This window comes from Cupressus sempervirens, chromosome 10 (genome assembly GCF_028749045.1).
Source record: "Cupressus sempervirens isolate cs-2001-9-10 chromosome 10, ASM2874904v1, whole genome shotgun sequence".
In the NCBI taxonomy this organism is placed as follows: Eukaryota; Viridiplantae; Streptophyta; class Pinopsida; order Cupressales; family Cupressaceae; genus Cupressus; species Cupressus sempervirens.
The window spans coordinates 158127792-158151703 of record NC_143127.1 but is presented as its reverse complement, the minus strand read 5'-3'; the positions used below and the strand labels follow the sequence as shown (position 1 = coordinate 158151703).

At 34.9% G+C, this 23912-nt stretch overlaps 2 protein-coding genes across 7 annotated transcripts in view; both read left to right on the top strand.

Annotated features, from left to right (window-relative positions):
* Positions 1-23912, top strand: part of LOC149533062 (autophagy-related protein 18g-like) — an 83277-nt gene that overhangs the window by 20694 nt on the left and 38671 nt on the right. The gene's annotated exons all lie outside the window — the stretch shown is intronic.
* Positions 18385-22359, top strand: LOC149533063 (uncharacterized). Its single transcript, XM_089806914.1, has 6 exons — positions 18385-18855; positions 19090-19852; positions 19998-20296; positions 20446-21184; positions 21295-21482; positions 21578-22359. The coding sequence occupies exons 2-4, from the start codon at positions 19752-19754 to the stop codon at positions 20739-20741; spliced, it is 696 nt and encodes a 231-aa protein (XP_089663040.1). The 5' UTR covers positions 18385-18855; positions 19090-19751; the 3' UTR covers positions 20742-21184; positions 21295-21482; positions 21578-22359.

Sequence of the window (23912 nt, the reverse complement as noted above, 5' to 3'; positions counted from 1 at the left end):
TTTGTGATAAATAATCAACTAGCATGTTATCTTCACATGAAATTATAACGACTAACCATCTTACCATTTCATAGGATTATAACAAATTTAACTGTCAACTGACTTCATGTGAACCTCAACGGTTATGAACATTTTAAATTAGGTCAAAAATTGGGATGTAACACGGACCTAAACCCCTTTCCAAAAAAAATTTGTACTAGTAAACTAGCTCTTTGAACTCAAATTTTGAATCAATCTCGAGCTGGTAAGTAAGCAAATTTCTTAATGAAGATAAGATGGATTGAAAATTTTCAAAAACTTTAATTGTTCTGAAACATACTTTAATGCCCTCAGAATGACAGTTGGCAAATTTGCACATTGATGGACAATAAGATATGAAAAAGGCATAAAATTTTGAAGAGCATCCTTCCATCAAATGCTAGCATTGAAATTGGCATTAATATTTGCCACTACATGCATATGTCTTTCATGAATGCCCTACGTAATAAAACGAATAAACGAGAAAATGATTTATAAACCCATGAATAATTAATATACAACGAGATAATATTAGTTTAAATTTGGACATAGCAAAAATGATGGCATGTTACTTATAATTTACGTATCTTGAGACTTGAGAGTCCCTAAAGAGGAAGCAAATAGGTGAATAATGAGATAGTAATAGTGAAATTGGATATAGTTGAATCTTGAAAAGGTGTGTAGATAAAAGTTGAAAGATGAACACCTGAACAATGTTTTCCAGTTTGATGATACAACAATTTGTTTCTCTGGTCTTGGTATGGTTAGATTTGGTTGGACGATATGAGGCATAAGAACTATAGAAGAAAATAACTTAGGAACTTGAACAAAATACAAGTTAGAAGGAGATAAGTTAGAGGAATAATGGATGTGGTTATACTTGATGATATAATATATAGTTATATGAATGAATGAATGTATAATATGTTTTTATGTATGTCCTCATTCATATCATGAACTAATATTGATTTTTCAAATTGAAGTGCACATTGAGTGAGACTTCCCTTTGTGGTTGTTACCATTTGTAAGACAATGTGCAAGTGTTCAATGTTTGATTAGGTGACCATTGTGTATAAAAGGAGAATTCTCAATCGATGTTTGGTTATACTGTTAGAACCTAGTTAGCCACTTGTGTGGAAAAGTCAATAATAATGCATAAAACATTCTGGCATCAGAAAAGGTAGAAATTCTTGAAAATATCTGATTGTACAACTACTAAGACAAATGAGAAAGAATAAGATGGAAGGATAGTAGGAGAAATAAAGTAGAAAACATGGTAACACATGAATGAAGTCGCAGTAGTCAAATAGAAAAGAGAATAGAGAAGAACTAGGCAAGAGTACTGAAGGGCAGCAACAAATGTAAAGAGAAAATTTATAGCTAGAGGGAGAGTGAGAGGAAGAAGTAAAAGTAGGGGAGAGGTAGTAAGAGAGGAAAATGATGAAGAGAATGGGATGGTTAGGTAAAGAACCAATATGGGTTGCTAACATTTAGAAGTAGAAGATAGAGAGGTTTGGTCATTGAAATTGATGGCTAGGTGGAAAATTGTGGAAAACACCTTAAGGAGAGGAAAAATCTTATATTGTAATAAAAAATTTGAATTACACAACATGTGCTACTGATTGGTTATTAGGGAAAGGTAATAATATAAGAAAAGAGATAGAAATGAGAATACAAATACGAGTTTAGAAGAGGAAGAAAGTATGAGAGATTTTGGTTGATGTTATAGGAGATAAGTAAAAAAAAATTGTGTGCATAATAAAATTATGCTTCTGTATCTCATATCTATTTAATAGTAAAACTTTTATATCCTAAATCATAGGAAGTTTGTTCAACTTCCTAAAACCACTCCCCTCAATACATGAGTTGTTTTAAAACTCACAAACAATCCTAAAATTTATTGTACTAAAATTTACAGGAATGGTGTAATATTCCCACAACCATTATAAATATGTAAGTTGCTACAACTCATTTTACCTCATCTGTTCACACATTATTATAACCCATGTGAATGCTAACATGAATTCCTTAATACTCGTAGAAAGTAGAATTTAGGAGATAAAGAAGAGTTAGAGATAGCTAATGAGATTTTGAAGGAAGTGATTCCAAGCACCGAAATATTCCATAAGGAAATGAATTACCCAAACTTATCACCATATCCTAGATGCTATTCTCTAAAAGAGATAAATGAGAGTTAAAGATAACCAATAAGATTATTAAGGAAGCGATTCCAAGCACAAAAATATTTCGTAAGGAAATGAACTACCCAAACCAATCACCATATCCTATATGCGATTTGGTAAAAATATAATAGTAATAAAGGAAGATAACATTGAGAGAGAAACTTGATAAGATCATAGACTCATACATTTTATGGCTAGCTTTGTGGAGTTTGGACACATATGTTGCATAGAGATGAGTGTGATGGTGTAGAAACACTTAGATGAGAATAAAATTTGCAAGATATTTCACCAGTTTGTTTTGAGGATGGGACAATTCAACTTCATTTTAGAATAAGTCATTTTTTATATTTAATGGTCACTTAATGTATTTGATTGTATCTTTATTTAAGTTAGCATTCTTTCTATATCTGTTCTCAGTCAACGATTGTTTATTTTACAAACATAGCCTTTGTATTTTCTTATTTAATAAGGAGACATTACCTACTTTGTAATTACATTATTCTCAATCAATCAATCAATTATCATTTCACTTTAGAGATAATGTTTGAAGATTTATTATCAAATGTGACATTCATGTGTTGTAGGGTGATTAGTTACACCTTAAAGAAAGTTAATGGTTAAGTAAATGACATAGAAAAAATTATGTGATAAGACACATTATGTTGTAGGATGTTTTGGAATTGTAGGTAATCATAAAGTGATTAAGTACTGTTAATCACTCATTAAATAAAGGAATAAGTGATAAAATAATAAACAAAGAGAGAGAAACGAATGGAGTAGTATGAGAAGACATTGTGAATAAGGAAGAGAATGATGTGACATAAGAGCATGGGCCAAAAACATGAGGTGTGATAAGAAGAAAATAACATAAGAGAAAGATGAGAAGTTTAGAAGCACATAAATGAGGAACATTAATATAATATCGGTGAGAGAGAAGAAAATAAGAGAATATATAGGAATATGAATCCAAGTGCACCTTGGGTGAGACTTTGGGTATGCAAGTGTTCATTGTTTGGTTAGATGGTCATATGCGTAAAAGGGGTCCACATATTGAACACATTAGGGTACATTGCAATGGAATTACTTAGAGGCTTGCTTGTACAATCTTTCCATCCAAACCAATAGAGATTCTCATTTTAGTGTGTGAATCTTTGGCTGGTTATAGTGATCTTTCTAAATTTTTTTTTCTTGGGCCAATATGGTGGTGGGCACCTTGTAATAGCTAGAACTTGCATTGTCCTATCACTATTTCCCACTAATATGGCGATTTCAAATGTTCAAAAGGAATCCCATCGATGTCAATGCAACTTATAATGTGCTCATTTGCAATGACCTTACCTTAGCTTTAAGTGCACTTCTAAAGGTCTTGCGTCTTGAATGGTTCTCTAGTGAGAAAAAGAGAGCTACCATCTTTTGTGAAGAGTTTGTTGCAATGAGAGAATGTGTGGAAACCACCTATTCGCGAAGTGGAAAGTGGCTCTATAGGAGGTTTGCATGATCTTTTCTAACCAAAGGATGGAAATTTAATATTGTTCACTTGTTTGCACTATCTTCTTCTTGCTATTTGATATAAGTAAGAACCCGCTTCTTTGGCAACCCATGTCTTTGTTATGGTAAATTGATGTTGTTGTAGTTTTAAATAGAGGAGGCGAAAAACTCTTATATAGATTTACAAAGATGATAGTAAAAATAATAATTGTGAACTAAAGAAAAAAATAGAAACTCTCTAATAAACCGAAGATTAACTCAAATTACCATTCTAATATACTACCTTAATGGTTATTGTCTAATTGATGTCTTTTGGTCACAAATTCTTCAAAACATTTTGCTGCCAGTGAGACTCTCCTTGGATTTGCAAAGTGCTAGTGACCAAGAAGCCATCCAAAAAAACTAAATAGAGAAGGGTGCCCCCTTCTTCAAAATGCTTTACAACAAGAGATAAGAGCATGCCATTGACTCTGCCAATAACCCTCCCAAAATCAGCATAACATCTTACTAGAAATTATCACAAAAATGTCCAACATGATGTTGGATAATGAATCTGTCCTTCCTTGTACCCATAGGCATATTGAGAATAGCTACCAAATTCTCCAAACTATTGCAAATGAGCATGATGCCCCAAAACGAATTGCAAAAAGTCATGACTAGACACGATATTTGATGCAAAAAATCAATCGAAACCAGAAAACAAAGTTTGAGATATGAATCAGAGAATACAAAGCTTCATTTTTGAGGATAAAATGGTAAAAACCCAACATAAAATTTCTGAGAAAAAGTTATAAACCCACTAGATAATTGGAAGAAAAAATTATAAACCCACGAAAGAATCCACACAACTTTGCAAATTACAGAATAAATGGAAAAATTTATGAAAATCCATCAAATAATTTTTTAAGAGAAAAATTTATGAAAACCCATCAGAAAAATCTTTGTGGCAAAACACGAGGCTTCACATGGTAAAATAGTACATGCAAGTAACAAAATGCACATGCAAGCAACATGCAAGTACATGCAACTCAAATACAAATGCATGCAACCTTCAAAAATTAGAGATTTTTGCCCAAACCAAGAAATTGCTCAATCAAAAGTTTCAACCAATCATGCAATTTTTAGCAAAAATCTTTGAAGATGAACCACAAGAAAAATTTTCGAAGATGAACCACAAGATTTTCATAAAATAGCTCTTAACGATTTTTATTTCAAAAATTTGAAAAACAAATTTTTGAAAAAAATCTAGATCAAAAGAGGCTCAATTTTTTCTTAACAAATTCGCCAAATTTTATGAAGTCCCATCAACTTTCTCTAATACCATGTTACGGTAAATTGATGTTGTGTTAAATAGAGGAGATGAGAACTCAGTGGTACTGGAGGACGTGTTTCCGACAAAATTTGACTCATCCCCATTTTTGGGACATCTTGGAAACTTGGAAACTTCTAGAAACCTTTCCCTTGGCTGTCCCAAAAAATTAATATTTCAATTTTGATAATTTGTTTGAACTCATAAGTTAAACTATTCAACACAAACATTATATGTTAAGTTTCTAAAATTCATATAAGCTGCTTTATCCATGCTTTTATATGAATATAAAAAATTTCCCTATATATCTTATATTCTCCCTAGTTTTCATATAGCTTTTCCCATTGCCGTTCCCTACTGTCCCTTTCTCCGAGAAAAAAAATCCGTTTTGGAAATCAATCCCCTCGTCCTAGAAACATGGGGTAACATCCCCTCGTCCTAGAAACATGGGGTAACAAAGTGAAAAATCCTTATATAGATTTACAAAGACCATGTTTCTAAAAGAAACAATTGTGAACTAAAGACAAAAATAGAAACTATCTAATAACCCAAAGATTAACTAATATGACCATTAAAGAAACACTATAATATTCTAATATTAAACCACTATAAGTATAAACTATGATTGGCAATTGCACATAGGCAAGCTTTTAGTTTAGTACACAAGGTCTTGCACTTTTTTGTGGCACTCAATCACCATTGATAACACCACCTCCACTAAGTTGTTCAACTTTCAAGTATTGATATGTTGCCAAAGAGGTAATGCTTGGTCATGTTTGAGAGTGCAGTTTGCCCCTTGGCTTAAAGAACTAGAACTAGCAACCATTGCAAACTATACTTGTACCCTATGTTAGGATTTGTTGCATTTCAGCCAGTAAGTTCATAATTTAGAAAATCTAAAGAAATAAAAAACAATTGTTTTAGTTTGCCTTAAAATTTTATGGAAAGGGCTAAGGTTTTTTAAAAACACCTTTTGATTAGGTTTTCTGGGTATTTTTTGCTCTCATGACATCTAAAAACATATGTTTAGTGTTAAGTTTGTTGTTATTCTACGATTTGTTGTAGAGGTGGTGACAAGGTGGATACTTCTATAATAAGTGTCATGTTGAGTACATGTCTTGAGTGTTGTTCCAGATCCTAGACTATCGTGTTAAGTGGAAGAAAAGATGACTACAAGAGGTGAAGAGGTGTTTTAGTATACGCCTTTAAGAACTTGTGGCAAAGTTTTGCAAAGTGTAGAAACATTTGAGGCGAGCTAGAAAGTGATTGCAAATTTTCAAGAGATAATTGCAACCACATCTATCTAGTCTATTTTGAAATACCTTCTCTCTTTTCCAATCTTGGTGTCACCTTTTGAGATGCCTAAAATAATATTTTAAAATATATAACCTCCTCCTTTTATAGCATCACAAAGCAAGACTAACTGTTCCTTTAAAAAATAATTTAAGTTACCATGTTCCTGGGGAATGAAGGGGGATATTATGTGAGCCCATCACCCTCACTAAATTCATAAAGTAATTTTTGAATAGACTTAAGTCATACAAATCGAATAATCTCTAAAAACATTAGAACTCACCAAGGCCAATTTTGGAAACCACTATACTAAACTAAGAGAGGATGAAAACCAAGAACAAGTGATAGAAATTGCAGTTACTAAAAATAGCAACATGCCAAAAATAAAAAGTTTGCTGGGAAACTGTGAAAATCAGCGTTAGAGCTCACATCAAGACATTGAGTCCCCTAAGCATATCCTCTTAGCCTGCATGAACCTAGGAATAGGCTAATTGAAAACTCATATTGAGCTAGATTCAATAAGAGAACATTAGCATTACATGTTGGCCCTTGTACCAAAGGCTTCCTCTATGTGATTTTTGAAGGCCCTAAGGACAAAGCCATGCTGCTACAAAAAGGGCTTTGGTTTGCAATAAATAATACTTAGGCTTGAAATTATAGTTTCTAGAATTTGACCTCCTTACAAAAACATTTTTTGCTATTCCAATTTGGGTGAAACCTACAAGTCTGCATTTGCGTTTCCAAGGTTCTCCTTTTTGCTCAATTGGAGATTTTGTTGGGAAACTTTCCTTAGGACCAACATCTTTTAAGTACAATACTTCTTCACTCTTTTCTTTCCTTCAAATTTGCATTGTTTTCAGTGGAAATAGCTCTTTCAAAACCTCTACTTATTGAAATTAGAATCAAAGCTGGTTCCAACACTTAGAACCAAATGGTGGACTGTGAAGGCATCACTTTTGGGTGAAGATGTTATGCTAGAAGACATAACGTAGATAATTGTTCAAAATCTTCTTCTTTACTTACAAAGATAAACCTTTGAAGCAAGCAACATGGTGGAAAGGGGCTAAACTCAGTCGTCGACGTATTTTCCCTGTCTCAAAGGATGATGTTGAGGAGAATACTCAAGCAAAATCTGACATGCATATTGTTTTGGCTCCTAGTGGTGTGATAGTTGAATATATGAGGATTGTGATATTGCTATTAGGATTTAACTGTGTAGTTTTTGAGATGAGTAATGATTCACATGAATCCATCTCTCATGAGAATAAATGGAACATTTGGCACTCTTTGGTGTTCCATTTATTCTCATGAGAGATGGATTCGTGTGAATCACTACTCATAAAATATGGGTCAATGAGTTTGACTCAAAAAATACACAGTTACAGCTCGATAGCAATATCACAATTTGACTTGCTGTAAAAAATATCTCCTACTTATCAATAGATCAGGATTGCAAAAGGGAATGAACAAGGCTTGGAGTCATTCATGGAGGAGGTGTCCTCACTAAGCCAAAAAATCAGAAATTAAGGATCTTTATATGGAAATGCAAATGATTGGACTTCTATTAAGTGGAGAAAGAAGGCTTTCATGCAAAGTAGAAAATCACAAGTGTGTGGTGTCTTATTTTCCTATGATAAGATGACAAAATAGAAGCCATGTGAAAAATAGTTTTAGCTTAATTAGTTTCTCACTATAGTGCTGGATTGCATTATGCTCTTCCTCTTGAGCACCTCCATTCGTAGGGTTGCAGCACAAATATTTTATTTTCTTTTGTTAGTTTGATTAAACACTAAGTTGCTAATCGTGGGACTTTTCTGTGCGATTTAGGGTACTAAACATACTGAAATCAGATTCTGAAATGAATCTCCTCTGGTTACACATCTAAGACTTTGTTTTTAAATGCCAAAATGTTTAGTGATTCTAGCTTGATCTTTTAGATATTTTTAAGACCTAGATTGCTGATTAACGATCTCTGAACTTATATTTCATGAGATTGTGGCTTGATTTTTTGGTATAGAAACCTGAATTGAAATTAGAATAATATGTTTCAAAATTTAGAAATTGTAATGGTTTTGTTTAGTATATGTATTGGTATATGACATTCTAAAGTTAATTCCTTTTTTAGCTGCATATACATACATACATACATACATACATTATGTATGAAGGTACCAAAAACATACCCAACTTCCCTAAAAAATTCTATTATACTGGCATTCTGTACCTACGTACCGGTACCCTATCACCATACAGCGACTTAGATTATCGAAAGAGCATGGTTCTCATAGCCCCATTTTGAGAAAAAAATGTAAATAAATTTTGTATAATTAAATTTGATATTGTTCATACATATCTAGATATTTTGAATATTATCTTTGCTGGACTTACCCAAACCTGAACATGAACCTTGTGACATAGTTTGTACCCATATGTCATGTATTAAAATAAGTCAATATTAAAATAAATCATATTAGGAAATTTGTGAAAAAAAAACGATCCAATTCGGAAAAGAGAAATAAATGTTAACAACTTACATATAATTCCACTAACAAAACTTACAAACCAAAAAGGGGGCAAGGCTTTAAAGTCAACATCTTACTCATTCTTCCACTCTCTCCACAAAAGTGGGTGGCAAATCATATCACAAGTCAAAAAATTTATGGACATTAAGAATACATAAAGGCATTTTTATCATTTTAATGGAAAATTTGAGCGAGTGGCTTTTATTTTAAATTGCTGGTTCAGTTTCAGGTTCAAGTTTGGGTTTGAAGAACTGGTTTGCCAGTACGGCAAAATTTTGAAATGGGGTTTGGGTTCCCTTGTGTTCATTAATACAAAAGCATGCAAATTTTTTTACATATATTTCTATGTATGTATGTATGCATGCATGCAGCCTATAAGCATGAATTAAAAATTAGAATGTCATATAGTATCATAAAAACAACAAAAACACCATAAAATTGTAATTATAGGATCATATCAACATCAAAATATTAATAATAATATTGAGTTAACGTATTAATTTTTTGACTTTCAACTATTGGGACTTCATACCAACTTTTAATCATCTAATGGATTATCTAAATCTTCATCAACTATTGGGACTTTATACCAACTTTTAATCATCTAATGGATTATCTAGATCTTCATCTTCTTCTTCATCAAAGGCATTGGTTAATTCACAAGTAGTGCCAATACCAATGGGATCAGATGCACCAATAACATTCTTGTTTTCCAAGTCTAAAAATGCTTATTACTTTTTCACAGTACAAAGAGCTTGTTTGTTTGTAATTAACATCCTACTTGATGTTTTATTTTTAAAAGTAGCTTGCAACTCCCTTCACCTATTGAAGATTTTTTTAAACTTTAAAATACAATTTATCACTAAAGGAGCTTCCAATTAATTGGACAGGGATCATTATCAGAAATTGGATATAAAAGTTTGAGTGGAAGAAATCTTGAGGGCTAGTTTTATTTGATCTAATAAATGGATGAACTTCAACAAATTTTCTCTTGTAGTGTTAAAGATCTTATTCAAATTCTGTAATAATCCCACACTAAATAATAGAATGTTTCTCAGTGTATTTGTACCTGGTTTGCACTTGGTCTGCTCTGGTTCAAGCTGGGTTCGGCCCAGACGAACCAGCCTGCCTGGTTTTGAACCATGTCCACATCCACAGGTGAACTAGACCTGAACCAATATCCGGTTTGAATGCTGTCTGAATCAAGGTACAAGGCAGGCTGACCAGACTTTTGAATCCCTTCAGAACATGTTATCACAAACACTGAACATTGCAGCACCAGGCAAATTAAATAGAAAAAATACAAACACTCTGAATTTAGTAATTACAAAAGGGATTGATTATTTAACTCAAGTCATTTGTCGTAGATGGTAGGAAAACCTGTAAAGACACAGTCAGTGTTGCCATTGTTTTCTTTTAAGGACAAGGAAATTATTAGAATGACATCAAATGTATGTCTAATAGCATTTTATGATCAATGAATACCACATTTATGTACTCTTTGAAATCCTTATTTATCACACCTTTCATGAGAAGATGCAAAGTGACTTTCAGTGAGGATAATGAGGGAGTCGGCCATCGGTGATGATAGAATAAAGAAGCAAATCAGTGTTGGAATATAAACTTTGCCAATGGAGGCCCAAGCAGACAACAACCTGAGGAACATAGAGCTGAATAGCGGTATATCTCTTAGATTGAATTTGAATCAACAAGGGACTTGTGTTTGTGAAGACCTTGCAATGGAAAAGTGAGGCTTGCAATCTTGTTTAAAAATGGTTTGAGAGACTGTCTATACATATCAGATTTCTATGATATCAGATATCTTCCATAGTTTCTGTAAATTGATTAGGATTGAATGGGAATTTTGACCTATAAAAGAAATTGTAGATTGGAGGCCATTACAGATATTTTCAAATGGGGTAAAGAAATCTCGATAGGTGGTGACAAAAAATAAAGCGGGTGATGTGAAGCTTTTCTTCTCTGTGCCCTTCTATAGCAGAAAATGGAAGAAGAGTAGATAATTGCAAATGAATATATTTGTTTTTGAAGCTTCTATAGGTAACACAAAGTTTCAGAGCACAGATCTGCAAAATCAATATATTTCATCAATGGGAGGCAACATTTAATATTATAGGATTAAGCTGTCCAAGCGAAACCAAAAAAAACTGTAATGTCTCATTCTCAAGCATAATGAATTTGTGACAATTAGCCTATTTAAAAGTTTTCCTATGTTGGGCAAGGGAGATATTGAAACTTATTGGAGAGTAGAGGATTGGTCGCGCAGTTTTGTTCTTGGAAATGAGTTTAGGTGGTCATGGTAAGCTTCCTGATACTTTCATACTGTAATTTCGGACTTTCAGGAGTTCTCCCAATTTCTTGGAGAAGCATGCATTTTTTAGACAGTTACCAAGTTTTTGCCATCACAACTTTGTTTGGTGAGTGTCTCTCTATAACAATATTGAATCTTAGTGATTCCTTCCCCATGCATGTGCACTGATGCATACCCTTTTTGAGTTGTAGGTAGTTTCTTGAGCACATTTAGTTTCTCCTTCATGGACTATTTGGTGACATAGTTTCAGTGGATCTCTCATGCATCTTCCTTGTCATCATCATGGTTTCACTTTAGAGTGAATTATCTATCCATTATTTATTCCTATATAGGAGTTGGATGCAATGGCTATATTTCGATGAGATGGAGCTTTTACCATTTAGACACTCTTGCTTTCTAGTTTTGTGGAGGCAACTTATTCTCAATTGATCAGTTCTTTAGTCTATGCACCTGTATTTTGACTAACAATTTACTCTTGCATGGTTGAGTAGTGTTGTTGGTGTCACTCGTACAAATTCATGCACCATTTGTATTGTGAACTGACCTTTGTTTGCCATCTGTTCATTGTTTGAGTAGTGTTGTTGGGGCCACTTGGACAAATTCATGCACCATTGTATTTTGAAGTGATATGTTTTCCCTTTGTTTGCCATATGTTCATTGTTTGAGTACTATTGTTGAGGGAACTCATGTAGATTGTTGTCTTCTTGATCTTGATCTTGATCTATTTCAAAGGAGGTTTTTCATTTGATAGTTGTCTACCACTTTTGTGCTTCGATGATGTTCTTCATGTTCCTATTCTTTTGGGGACATTTGTCGGAGCATTCTTAATCCATTTTCATTTCATGTTTCTTTCAAGGAGTGCATCTCTCGCTTTTGGAGAGGGATCTTCTCTCATGTGGTTTTCTCATTTTTCTCCATTTTGACAGACTTTCGTTGTAAATGGGTACCAAATCAGGCCTAGTTGTTGGGACCCATTCATACATTTCATTTTTAGGGCTTTTGTGTCTCCCTAAGTCTCTCTTCGGCATATTAGAGCATGCATATTAGTTGCAGTACGGATATTGACATATATTGTATTGACTAATTATGCACATACTCAAGAATATTCTTATGCATAATTGAGCACATGTTTGTACATTAATGTCTAGCTAGAGTTCACTTAGCTGAGCCTAATTTAGTTTAGTTTATTCTAGTAGGGCTCTAGCTTGCACATTGTACATATCATGTGCCTCTAGTTTTCTTTTTATTTTGAGATAACTTTTGCATACTTTTAGGACTATTGCTTTCCATAAAAGCAGTTGATCTCTTCATTGTAATGCATCTTTCTACATTGTAATCATTTTACACTTGAGGAACATAACAAGTCTTTCTTGCTACCTTGCTTGTGGAAGGTGTTTTTCATTTGTCTATTTGATCGTTAGGTGCTTGTGTTGGGACCTTTAACACTTATATGCAAATTCTAGTGTTTGTTTTTTAAATTGATGACCCACTACCAATAAAGGTCACCTTACAATATAAGTGGCAGAATGAGGGCACGGCATCCACCAAGCCAAAACACCAGAACCAACAAGTTATGACAGTCAAAGATATGGTGCACTACACCATCTAAAACATTTTAGTATAGCATCAAGGATCGTAGATTTATAACCTTTTGTATAAATGGAACACATCTAAACTCAATTCAATTAGTAATAAATCTGCTCAGATGTGTCACCATTATTATCCAAAAATGACAGTGCTGCCGCCATTGATACCATTGTCCTAACTCAAATCCATGTCACTTTTGAGCTAATAATGTTGTTTACAAAAGTGAATCTGAAAGAACTTTTCTGACTTTCTTAGGTCCTAGGGCCAAACAACCATCTTCATGTCTGAGCATTCCATCAAGTTAAGAGTCTTCAGCCACATTGTTCATTGACCTTCCGGCCGGGTACTCTAGTGCCATCTCAACCTGTTAAACAATGGTAAATAGAGTGAGTCTACTGAAGTATACTGTAAAGTTCCTCCTTTTTTTGGTAAAATTACATGTCTGTCCTTTTCCACAAAAAACATAAGATCCCAATAGACAAAATAATTCTGTAAAGTATTCAACTTAGCATCATAACCATTGACAAATGCACACAACATACCTAGTATCGCAACCTTTAGATCAGAAAACTTTGGCATACAAACGGTCAAAAATATATGCTCACAATTCTCAATATATTTGCACAGAGAACAGAAAATATTACAAGAATTATCAACAAGTGTTTTAAGAAACAAAAACCAAATGAAATATCTTTTATTGGGTTCAAGGTTGTCGGACCAACAAACCTTGAGGATGAAAAGGATTATAGGATCTCTGATAGAGTAACAGAAAGAGTATTCTAATGATGCTTAACTGAAAGTCTGATATGAATAACTGTATATTAAATACTGGTATTGACAGTGACAGATTTGAAACTAATTCAAATATTGACTGTGACAGATTTGATAATGACTCTGACAGATTTGATATAATAATAGTGCCAGGTATTAATTCAGACTGATGACTGGAGATGTAATATTATACGATTTGCTGCTGATGATACTTAACAATGCCATTGATTGGTGTCTTTCCCAACAGCAGTGTAGATATATAAATATGGGAGGTAATATTCATGTATGAGACATGACTCTATGTGGCTATTGCCACGTACTGTCATGTCCCTACATGGACATGACTGCCCGTCTAGACATAACAAGACCACTCTTTGATAAGCGCCAATAGAGTTATAAGAAACACCCGTTTGGAGCCTGAACACTTTAGGCATATAATCGGGTAAGATCTGAATTAAAGGAAGAAACCGATTCATTAAGAAATTGCAATAGTAAATCATAATAACTTTATCACAAATTACATAGGTGTATTTATATGTGTGTGTGTGTGTGCAGTTATATGTATATGCACACAATACATATATGAATATATATACCAATCTGATTTACTATATGCTTTAATTCGAATCATCAATATGTGCACTGACATCAAACTCGTTGATGCCTATCAAGAGAATAGGTTCTCTAATTTCCAGCACTCTAGGACAGCAACTCAATATAGTCTATCAGATAACAAGTAATCAGAATGTCATGATCTCTATCAGGACAAGTATCATGATCTCCGATAATCCGGGACAACAATTTAATGTAGTCTATCATGATACATTCGTTATCATGACTTCTGGCACACCAGGACAACAACTTAATGAGTTTGTCATGATAACAAGTCAAACTATTTTTAAGATCGTCACCTTACAATAGCGACCTTACAAATATATCAATGGACGATCGTCACCTTTCATGACATAATCCACATATGAATGACACTAACTCTTTTGACATCAAAATTTAATTGAATATATAAATATATTACAATTAAATATAACTGAGATTCATTCTCAGGAGTTACAATCACGTTACATTTTAATCATACCAAGTTTACCTCTAAAATGCTCCACGTTTGGTTTAGAGAGAGGTTTAGTGAATATATCGACAATTTGCTCATCAGTGCTGATGTATATCAATTTGATGATGTTTATGTCCACCATATCTCAAATGTAGTGGTAGAGAATCTCGATGTGCTTTTATCGGTTGTGGAAAAAATGGATTTACTAATAGCCTTATACAACTCTGATTGTAACAATACATAACTGTAGGGTTCAGAGATTTTCCAATTAATCCAACTAGTAACTTAACCATATTGCTTCTCTGGCTCCTATAGAGGCTGCTATATATTCGACTTTAGTGGAACTTTGAGCAAGAGTTGTCTGGTTTCTGCCGAACCAAGATATCATAGCAGATCCAAGGCCAAAACAACATCCTATAGTACTTTTACGGTCGATGGAACTGCCAGCCCAGTCAGAACCTGAATACCCTTGTAGTTGAATCTCAACATGATCATTTTTTAGACCAAGTCCAATGGTACCACACAAGTATCTCAAGATGTGCTTGGCTGCCATGAGATGAATCTTCTTTGGTTCACATATAAATTGACTTAATGCATTCGTTGCATAACAAATATCAAGGTGAGTATTCACCAAGTACATTAGAGATCTAATTATTTGTTTGTAGTATGTTGTATCTGTAGGTTCATATTCAATTGCATCACTTTTTAGCTTATGAAGATTTGCTTCCATCGATGTGGATAGGCTTATAGTCCATCATTTCAAATTTGGTTAAGATATCAATCATGTATTTTCCTTGATTTAGGAAGATGTAGTTCTTCTTTTGTCATACTTCTAGACTCAGAAAATATTGCAAAAGTCCAAGATCTTTGATATCAAACTCAGATGTAAGATTCTATTTGCATTTTACAATTAGATGATCTTCCCTTGTTATTAGTAAGTCAACAACATAGAGAACAAGAATTAGCATATCAACATTTGATATTTTGAAATATATATTAGGATCAACTTCATCTTTGGAGCATCCTAGTTTGGTAAGATAATTGTCTATCCTTTCGTACCATGCCTCGGGGGCTTGTTTAAGGCCGTAGAGAACCTTCTTTAATACACGCACATAGAAGTTCTTATTATGGGTGACAAAGCCTTCTAGTTGTTCTAGATATGTCAATAACACCATTTAAAAAAGCAATCTTGACGTCCATTTGATGAATCTTCCATCCTTTGGATTTGCAATAGCAATAATGGTTCTAACAGAAGTGTATCAAGCAATCGGAGAAATTTCTTTTCATAATCAATTCCATCCTTTTGAGAGAATCCCCTGGCAACAAATCTGACTTTTGTGTTTTTTAATATTACCATCTTGTGCATGTTTGATTTTGAATAACCATTTAGAGGAGACAACTGATTTGTCCTTAGGTCTAGGTATGATATCCTAGACATCATTTTTTAATATAGATTGATATTCTTCCATCATTGCATCTTTCCAAGCTTGACATAATAAGGTCGCTTCAACACTTGATGGTTCATATTTGGTGAGTTCAGATACGAGGGCAACATAGCATGAATGACTTTTAGTTTTCTTACTTTCTCTAAAGATTTCATCAGGTTCTACATTGTTTTCTTCAATCATCTTCCTGCCCATTGTGGTCTTTTCTTGTTGTTAGGGATTTCAACATTTCCAGTATTTGATGATAAGGGTTCATGATAAGCTTAATAATTCTCCCTTTGATTCTCAACTATAAAGTTTTCACCTAATTTTGTAGTTGATTCCTCATTTGATTCTTCAATAGATTTAGAGAGGTTATATGCAGCATCTTCTTCAAATTTAACATCTTTGCCGATTTCAATAGTTCTTTGTCCTAGAATGTAAACGTTGCAACCTTTGGAGGATTCACTATATACAACAAATATATTTTTCTTTCCAGAGGGTTCTACTTTGGATCTCTTTTCTTTAGGGACATGAATATATGCAGGTTATCCAAAGATTACCAAGTGACTTACTTGTTTCTTGTAAAGGCTTCTTTAGGAGTTATATTTTCTAAGATTGAATCAAGGCATCTATTTTGGATGTATACTTCTGTATTTGAGGCGTCAACCTAGAATGAGATGTGAAGATTTTGATCGGGCATCATGACTTTAGCAGATTCAATGATAGTTTTGTTTTTCCTTTCTGACACTCCATTCTGTTGTGGATTATAAGGTACTATATACTCCCTCTTAATCCCAATAGAAGTGCAAAAATCTTTAAAGTTCTTAGAAATGTATTCACCCTCATTGTCAGATCTTAGAGTCTTGATTTTTTTCTTAGTTTAATTTTCGACTAGTGCTTTAAACTCTTTGAATTTTGATAATGCCTCGTTTGATTCCTTAATTTTTAGGAAATAAATCCAAGTTTTCTTGGAGAAATCATCAATAAAAATTACATAATACAAGAAACCTCCTAGTGAAGGTATTGACATAGGACCACACAAGTTAGTGTGAATAAGTTCAAGCACAATTTTTTATTTATGTTCGCTATGAGGGAAAGATCTTTTGGTGTTTTTTCCTAGAGCACATCCCTTGCAAGTTCCAACATGATTAGATTTTAGACTAGTGAGACCAGTTACAATCTTTTCTAGAGAGCTAGAGCAAAAAAATGAAGGTTTCCTAGCCTTCTATGCCATATTTCATTAGAGTTTGAAACTTCATGGTTTAAGGCTAGGTTTTTGTTGGTTAATAGTTTGTCTCCCTTATCTTTTTGGTTTATACCTTGACTCTTAAACTACCCAATGGCTTATGGAGGACAAAGAAGTTAACAACAAAATGGGTCAGTTTAGTAATCTATCAAAGACCCCTGAATTGAAAGGTACAACTCCCTTTTAAATGCAAGATTTGCAATGAATTTTTTTTTTTGGATTTTGGGGGTATGCTCTTAACCAAAAAGCAGAAGAGGCAAGTACTAGATTGCTCAACACTTTAAACAACCTAGGCAAGGGAAAATGGGGACTAACAACATGCAGTCTATTTTGACTTCAATGCAAGAAATGGAAACATGCATAACCAACTACGACAACAAGAGAAAAGGAAAAGATGGCAGAATGGGTAATTCCCGGATTACAAAGTTAATTGCTGTTTTGACAATACCCGGATTGTCTATCTCTCAGCTACTCCATCAACCAATTTTCAACCTCCTTATGCAATGAACTACACTACACACATAAACTACGACGTACAACAAAAAGAACAAAAAGATGCTTATGCTGAGGAAAGTAAGGCATACAATCTATTAAATGGAGGAAATAAAACCAAGTTCATTTGCATTCATTCAATTTTCAACAAGAGCACATTCATTCCACATACTATATTGAAACTAAATGAACAACAAAATTAAAATTGGACTCAGAGAGTAGTTCCAGCTACAGGGATTCGCCCAAAAGTAATTTTGCCAATCTTATTAACTTCCCAAAAAGTTACATATATAGGCCTTCTCAAATTGGCCAGTTATACTGGATGATTGCTTTGCAGAGAATCTTTGAACAAAATAAGCTAAAAATAGGACAAGCTTCAATCATTGTCCGTTACAGAGACAAACAAAATGCCATGAATGGCTACAAGAAAAAAAGAAGAGAGAGAATGACAGATGTTTGGAAGAACATCAAAACATCATGCCTTCTTAAAAGTAACTGCTCTGGCTCTGTAAGCTTTCATAGCATCAGTTACTTTGTCCAGTTCCTTGACATTTGGAATGATGATGTTGTTAGCTTGAATCATCCAGTAGTCATGCATCTCAATCAATTCATCAATTCTGGCAACCTTTGACTAGAACTTTTCCGAAGTTCTTCTTATGATTGAATCTGCAAATGAGTTTTCTTGAATCTTTGACATTTGGAAGTTGAGTGGATCAACAGCTTCGTCAACAAATGCCAAGAATTTTGACTTCATTCTCTCAACCATAGATTGAAAACTTGCCGAGTACTCGGCGAGTTTTTCACCAGTTAACTCGCCGATTTAAAAACTGGGCAGTCTGGTAAAAACTTGCCGAGTATTCGGCGAGTAATCGTGAAAAACTCGGCGAGTTTTTCGTAAAAACTCACGATTTACTGGTGAGATTTTCGCCCGCAGCCTATGACGGATTAAAGCGGCAGTGAATGTGTTTTTTCTCATTCTTTCTTGTATTTGCATTGTTTAGAGCCTTGAGGAGTGAAGAGAAGAAAGTTTGGAGGCATTCTTGGCTGATTGCAAGTGATTCAAGGCGGATTTGAGTGGATTGTAGAGGATTCTAACCGATTTTAGAAGACAAATTTCTTTCCAGGTATGTTCATCTTATCATAGTTTGAAAACTTTTTATAGTTTTATAACAAATGTTCTTTTGTTTTTGTTGTTGTTTGTAAATGTTTTCAAATCATTTAAAATCATTTTGAATCATTTGAAACCCTAGCTTCTAAGGATATGGTTGAAGTTTGAAGTTTGAAACTTTGAATCATTGGAAACCCTAGCTTCTAAGTTCTAACTTTGTTTATTCATTTTTCTATATATTTATGTGTAGGGCAGCGGTCAACCATTAAAAAAATGACAAACCCGCAAGAAGAGTGGCCACAAACACCATGCCCATCTGGATATATAGGCACTCGGCCTAAAAATGCAAGAGATAAGGCATGGCGGTATGCCTATGAAGCTCCAAATCCAAATGATATTGGGAAGGTGATATGCATTCCCTGTGAGAGAATTATTTCTGGAGGCATAAACCGCCTCAAATACCACCTTGCAGGCATAAAGAAACATGACTCAAATCCTTGTCTCAAGGTAACTGATGAAGAAAAAAGATTCATCCATGCCCTACTTGCAGCTGCTGAAGAGAAAAAATTGAATAGGGAGAGGGCAAAATTAGCTATGAGGGCAGCCATAGCTGAATTAGAAGGAGCTCCTTTTGATATGCAAGAGGAAGAAGAAGCACTTGAGAACATACCAGGATCTCTTCGTGGCCCACGGATCCGCAAACAAAATTTCTCTTTTACCGGTTCCACTTCTTCTACATCTCCTACTTCTTCATCATCACCATCCGGATCCCCATTAGGGATAGGTGGTTATTTTGTGCCTAGGAACACACCTGGAGCACACCCATCATTAGAGGGCACTGCATGGTTTAAGGAGGTGCATTAGCAAACTGATATTGCAGCAGCTGATTTTTGGTTTTTCAACAATATCTCAATGAATGCCGCTGATAGTCCCTATTGGGTCAATATGGTGAATGCAATGACAATATTAGGCAAAGGGTACAAGCCGCCTAATCGCAAGGATATGACTGGAAGGTTAGTATTTTACTATTTAGTAATTGTAAATAATTGTGATTCACTTTAGTTCATTGTTATATTTTAAATCTTAATTGTTATAAGTTATTTCCTAATTTTTTACTAACACTTACACTTTATTTAATATTACACCTAAATTTTGTAGGTTGCTTGACAAAGCGGTTGGTAGGGCAACATCGTTGATAGAAGACCAAAAGAAAGAGTGGAAGAAGTATGGCTGCACCATTTTATCTGATGGGTGGACAGATGGAAGAAGTAGAACCATTATTAACTTCTTGATTGCTTGCAAAGATGATGTGGTGTTTTGGAAATCTGTCGATGCCTCCAACAAAGTGAAAAATGCAGCCACATTAGCTTTAATGTTGGAGAATGTTGTCATGGAGGTGGGAATAGAGAATGTGGTGCAAATAATCACAAATAATGCAACAGCATATGTGGCAGCAGGTAGATTTAATTTTTTATATTTAAATCAATATGAATCATGAATGTAATGCTATGGATAATGGTATTATTCAATTTAGATTTGATGTAATTTGCAAATACTAAATATGGAAAGTTTGTTACTGATTATTGATTTTTTGCTAATCTTTTAGGTAGAATCCTCCAAGAGAGGCATCCCACACTTTTTTGGTCACCTTGTGCAGCACATGTCTTTGACCTTCTTTTGGAGGACATAGGAAAACTTGATTGGGTGAGTCCAATTGTGGAAGATGCTAGGCGAGTCACGAAATATATCTATAATCACCCATGGGTTCTCAGTTTGATGAGAAAAGCCACTAAAGGCAAAGATTTGATGAGACCTGCTATGACAAGGTTTGCAACGGTCTTCTTGACGTTGCAAAGTATTCTTGACCACATATTGGCTTTCTTGACCACATATTGGCTTTGAAGCAAATGTTTGTGTGTGCTGATTGGGTTGCTTCACCTTACTCAAAGAAGCCCGAAGGAGAGGCTGTGGCACGAATAGTCTTTGATGATAGCTTTTTGGCAAAGGCTAAGGAGATTGTGGAGGCAACTTCATTATATTTTTAGTTTATTCAAATTTCATTATCAATTCATAACTTACTATGTTATAAACTAATTTGTATTTTTCAAATTTCAAATGTAGATGTCTCTGCCCCTGGTTCTAGTCTTGCGCACATGTGATGGGCAGCAATCCCCAATGGGAGGTCTTTATGAGGCCATGGATAGGGCAAAAGAGGCTGTTAGAAGTTACTATCATGGGGATAATCTCAAATTTGACCCCATTTGGGAAATAATTGATAGGAGGTGGAACAATATGCTCCACCAACCTATTCATGTAGTAGGCTACTTCCTCAATCCCAAATTCAGGTACTATGATAATTGATTGTCCTTGAAGTTGGGATTTTAATAAGTCTTTATTTTACTTTACTTTTTAAGGTTGTGTAGTAAGACTTGATATCATTTTCTATTTGTTTTAGGGCTGATGATTCCTACTCAGATCCTAATGGAGAGGTCATGGAAGGTCTCTCTAAATGCATTGAGAGAATGATATCAAGTGAAGAGGAGAGAGACCTTATTGTGATCGAACAACAAATCTATGTGGAATCAAGGGGTCCTTTGTTCTCTTCTATGCTAGCAAAGAGAGCAAGATCTACTCAAGCACTAGGTAAAGTGTCAAACTTTAAAAATTTTGCTAATTAATAAGTTGTGCTTCTGATTTTTTTTTTATTGCTTTATAACTTTTTTAATTTTGTTTTGCAGATGCTTGGTGGGCAAGTTGGGGTGGCAATACCCCCAATTTAAGGAAATTTGCTCTCAGAGTACTATCCCAACCTTGTAGCTCATCCCATTGTGAGCGCAATTGGAGCTTATTTGAGTCCATCCATACAAAGAAAAGAAATAGAATAACTCAAAAACGGCTTAATGACCTTGTTTATGTGCACTATAATCTTAAGTTGCGCATAAAAAAGGCATAGCTCTTAGAACTACCTGGTCCGCTTGATCTAGATGAGATAGATTCTTATTCTGATTGGACAGCACAGGAGCCAAGTCCATTGTTTACACAAGATGAGATCTCTGATTTGGAGAGGTAGGCCATGGAGGGGGAGACTAACACTGATTTTTAGTTCACTATGGATGACATTGAGGATGAGGACGAGGATGATGATGATTCAGGCAAGGATCAGGCATTACCATTAGGAGATGCATCCTCTTCTAGGATGCCGAGCCAGTCAGTAGGGACATCGAGCGAGGGGGCACAGCCATAGAGTTCACAGTCATGCAGCTCACGCCCTATCCCAGTGCGGGGCACTTCTTCTAAGACTAGACCCCCTCGCTTTCCTACTAGTGCAAGTGGAAAGAGGAAGATGTGATTGACATTGTCACATTGTATTGATGTATTTAGACTTTTAGTATTTACTTCTAGTTTGACAGATTGAAACTATTTAGTAATTTACTATTTTGCTTCCTACCATGAGCATTATGCATGAGAATGCAATTTTGTACGCATTATGCATTTATATATATCTAAACTTCGTTCTTTCTTTTGTATTGTCTTTAATTAACTTATTAGATGCATCTTCTCGTTAAATTTTTCAAAATAAATGTATTTTTAATTAAATTTCAGCGGTTTTTTAGGTTCCCAAGTTTTTCCTGATTTTTTTTTTTAAATCACCGAGTTTTTCCCGATTAAACTTTTGGGGGGCTTGGCGAGTTTTTACATTTGGCGAGTTTTCCAACTATGCTCTCAACATCCACAAGTTTACCATTTGCAAACACGTAGGATTCTGTGTGCAATATCTTTAGATATTCAAATAATTTCTCAATGACCTTCTGCACCAGGTCATGTACATCCTTGAGCTCGTTTATAGACCTCATAGAGCTCTCTATAATAAACTCCAAGGATTGTTTCCAGTGAAGCAATGAATCCTTGCCCATCTCAAGGATCCCATGGGTAATGGCAACAGTGGTCTTCATGTCAATAACTTCTTGCAGTAGGGCCAACTGCTCTGTCACTCTCTCTGCTGCCTTTTGTATGGTGGTCTGATGATTGGAAGTTGCCTCCCTTAGCTTTGGAGCATCTAACACTAGACTTCCCAAATTTTCAATTAATGGGGGACCTTGAGCCTTCATTTGGTCTACCCATGTTCGGCCAAGCTGCCCAAATTGCCTCTCTTGTTGCAGCTTTAGGAATAGATTTTTGTTCTCCTCTACATTTAGGTCAAATTGGCTTGATGAAGTGCTCCCGAGTGTAGACCTAATGTACTCCACCAATTCTCTGTTCGAGGCCTTCAAGATCTTTTGTGCTCTAAGCGCTTCCAACTTATCTTCAATCTTCTTGTTGGGGGACTTCCATATGTTCACCATGGATTCGTGAACAGGGATACCAAGATCCACCATTCTGATCTAGAAGTCGTCTTTGGAAAGCTCATGGAATTTGCCTTCCTTTTGTGTCTCGGCAATCTCTACCAACATGTGGCCGGTAGTTGAATCAGTGGCCAATGCAGCAATTGTTTTCTACTTCTTCATTTTCTTGGATGGATAAGAAGAGGTGGCATGTGTGATCAAGTCTTTTGATGAAGCCGCTTCTTCATATCTCCTCTTCTTCCTATCAATGGTCTCTTCAAGCCATGACTCAGTAGAGAGCACATTGATAGCAGATTGCAAGGCAATATAATCGAATAACTTCCTCAGTACTAGAGGAATTTTCTTGCTCTGGGATGCAACAAGGAGGGAAGTTATCTTAGTCATTGAGAGGGCCAAGGTATCCCCTTGCTGAGATGTGTCTTGTTCTTGGCTGTCTATGGGGTTGGTGTCACCATCCAAATTGATGATTTGGACAGGGGAGGTAGGCTTGGCCATTGATTTCTCTTGTTCTTTCTCTTTGTCCTTGTCTCCTCCCTTCTCCCCAACTTTTCCAGTGTCTAGAAGAGAGCCACCTCCGCAAGTAGGAGTGATTGGCACATTCTTCTTTGGAGGTTGTGTTGGTTATCAAAATCGTTGATTAGAAACCTTCGAGCCTTGCTTGCTCGATGCTAGGATATCTAATCGATTTTGGCCAACTTGACAGGATTAATCAAATTGATGTAAATCCTCC

Coding starts and splice junctions, on each gene's coding strand:
- LOC149533063 (XM_089806914.1), top strand. CDS start 19,752: ATGAATGCCGCTGATAGTCCCTATTGGGTCAATATGGTGAATGCAATG. Junction 19,853..19,997: donor CGCAAGGATATGACTGGAAG/GTTAGTATTTTA, acceptor TAAATTTTGTAG/GTTGCTTGACAAAGCGGTTG. Junction 20,297..20,445: donor AACAGCATATGTGGCAGCAG/GTAGATTTAATT, acceptor CTAATCTTTTAG/GTAGAATCCTCCAAGAGAGG.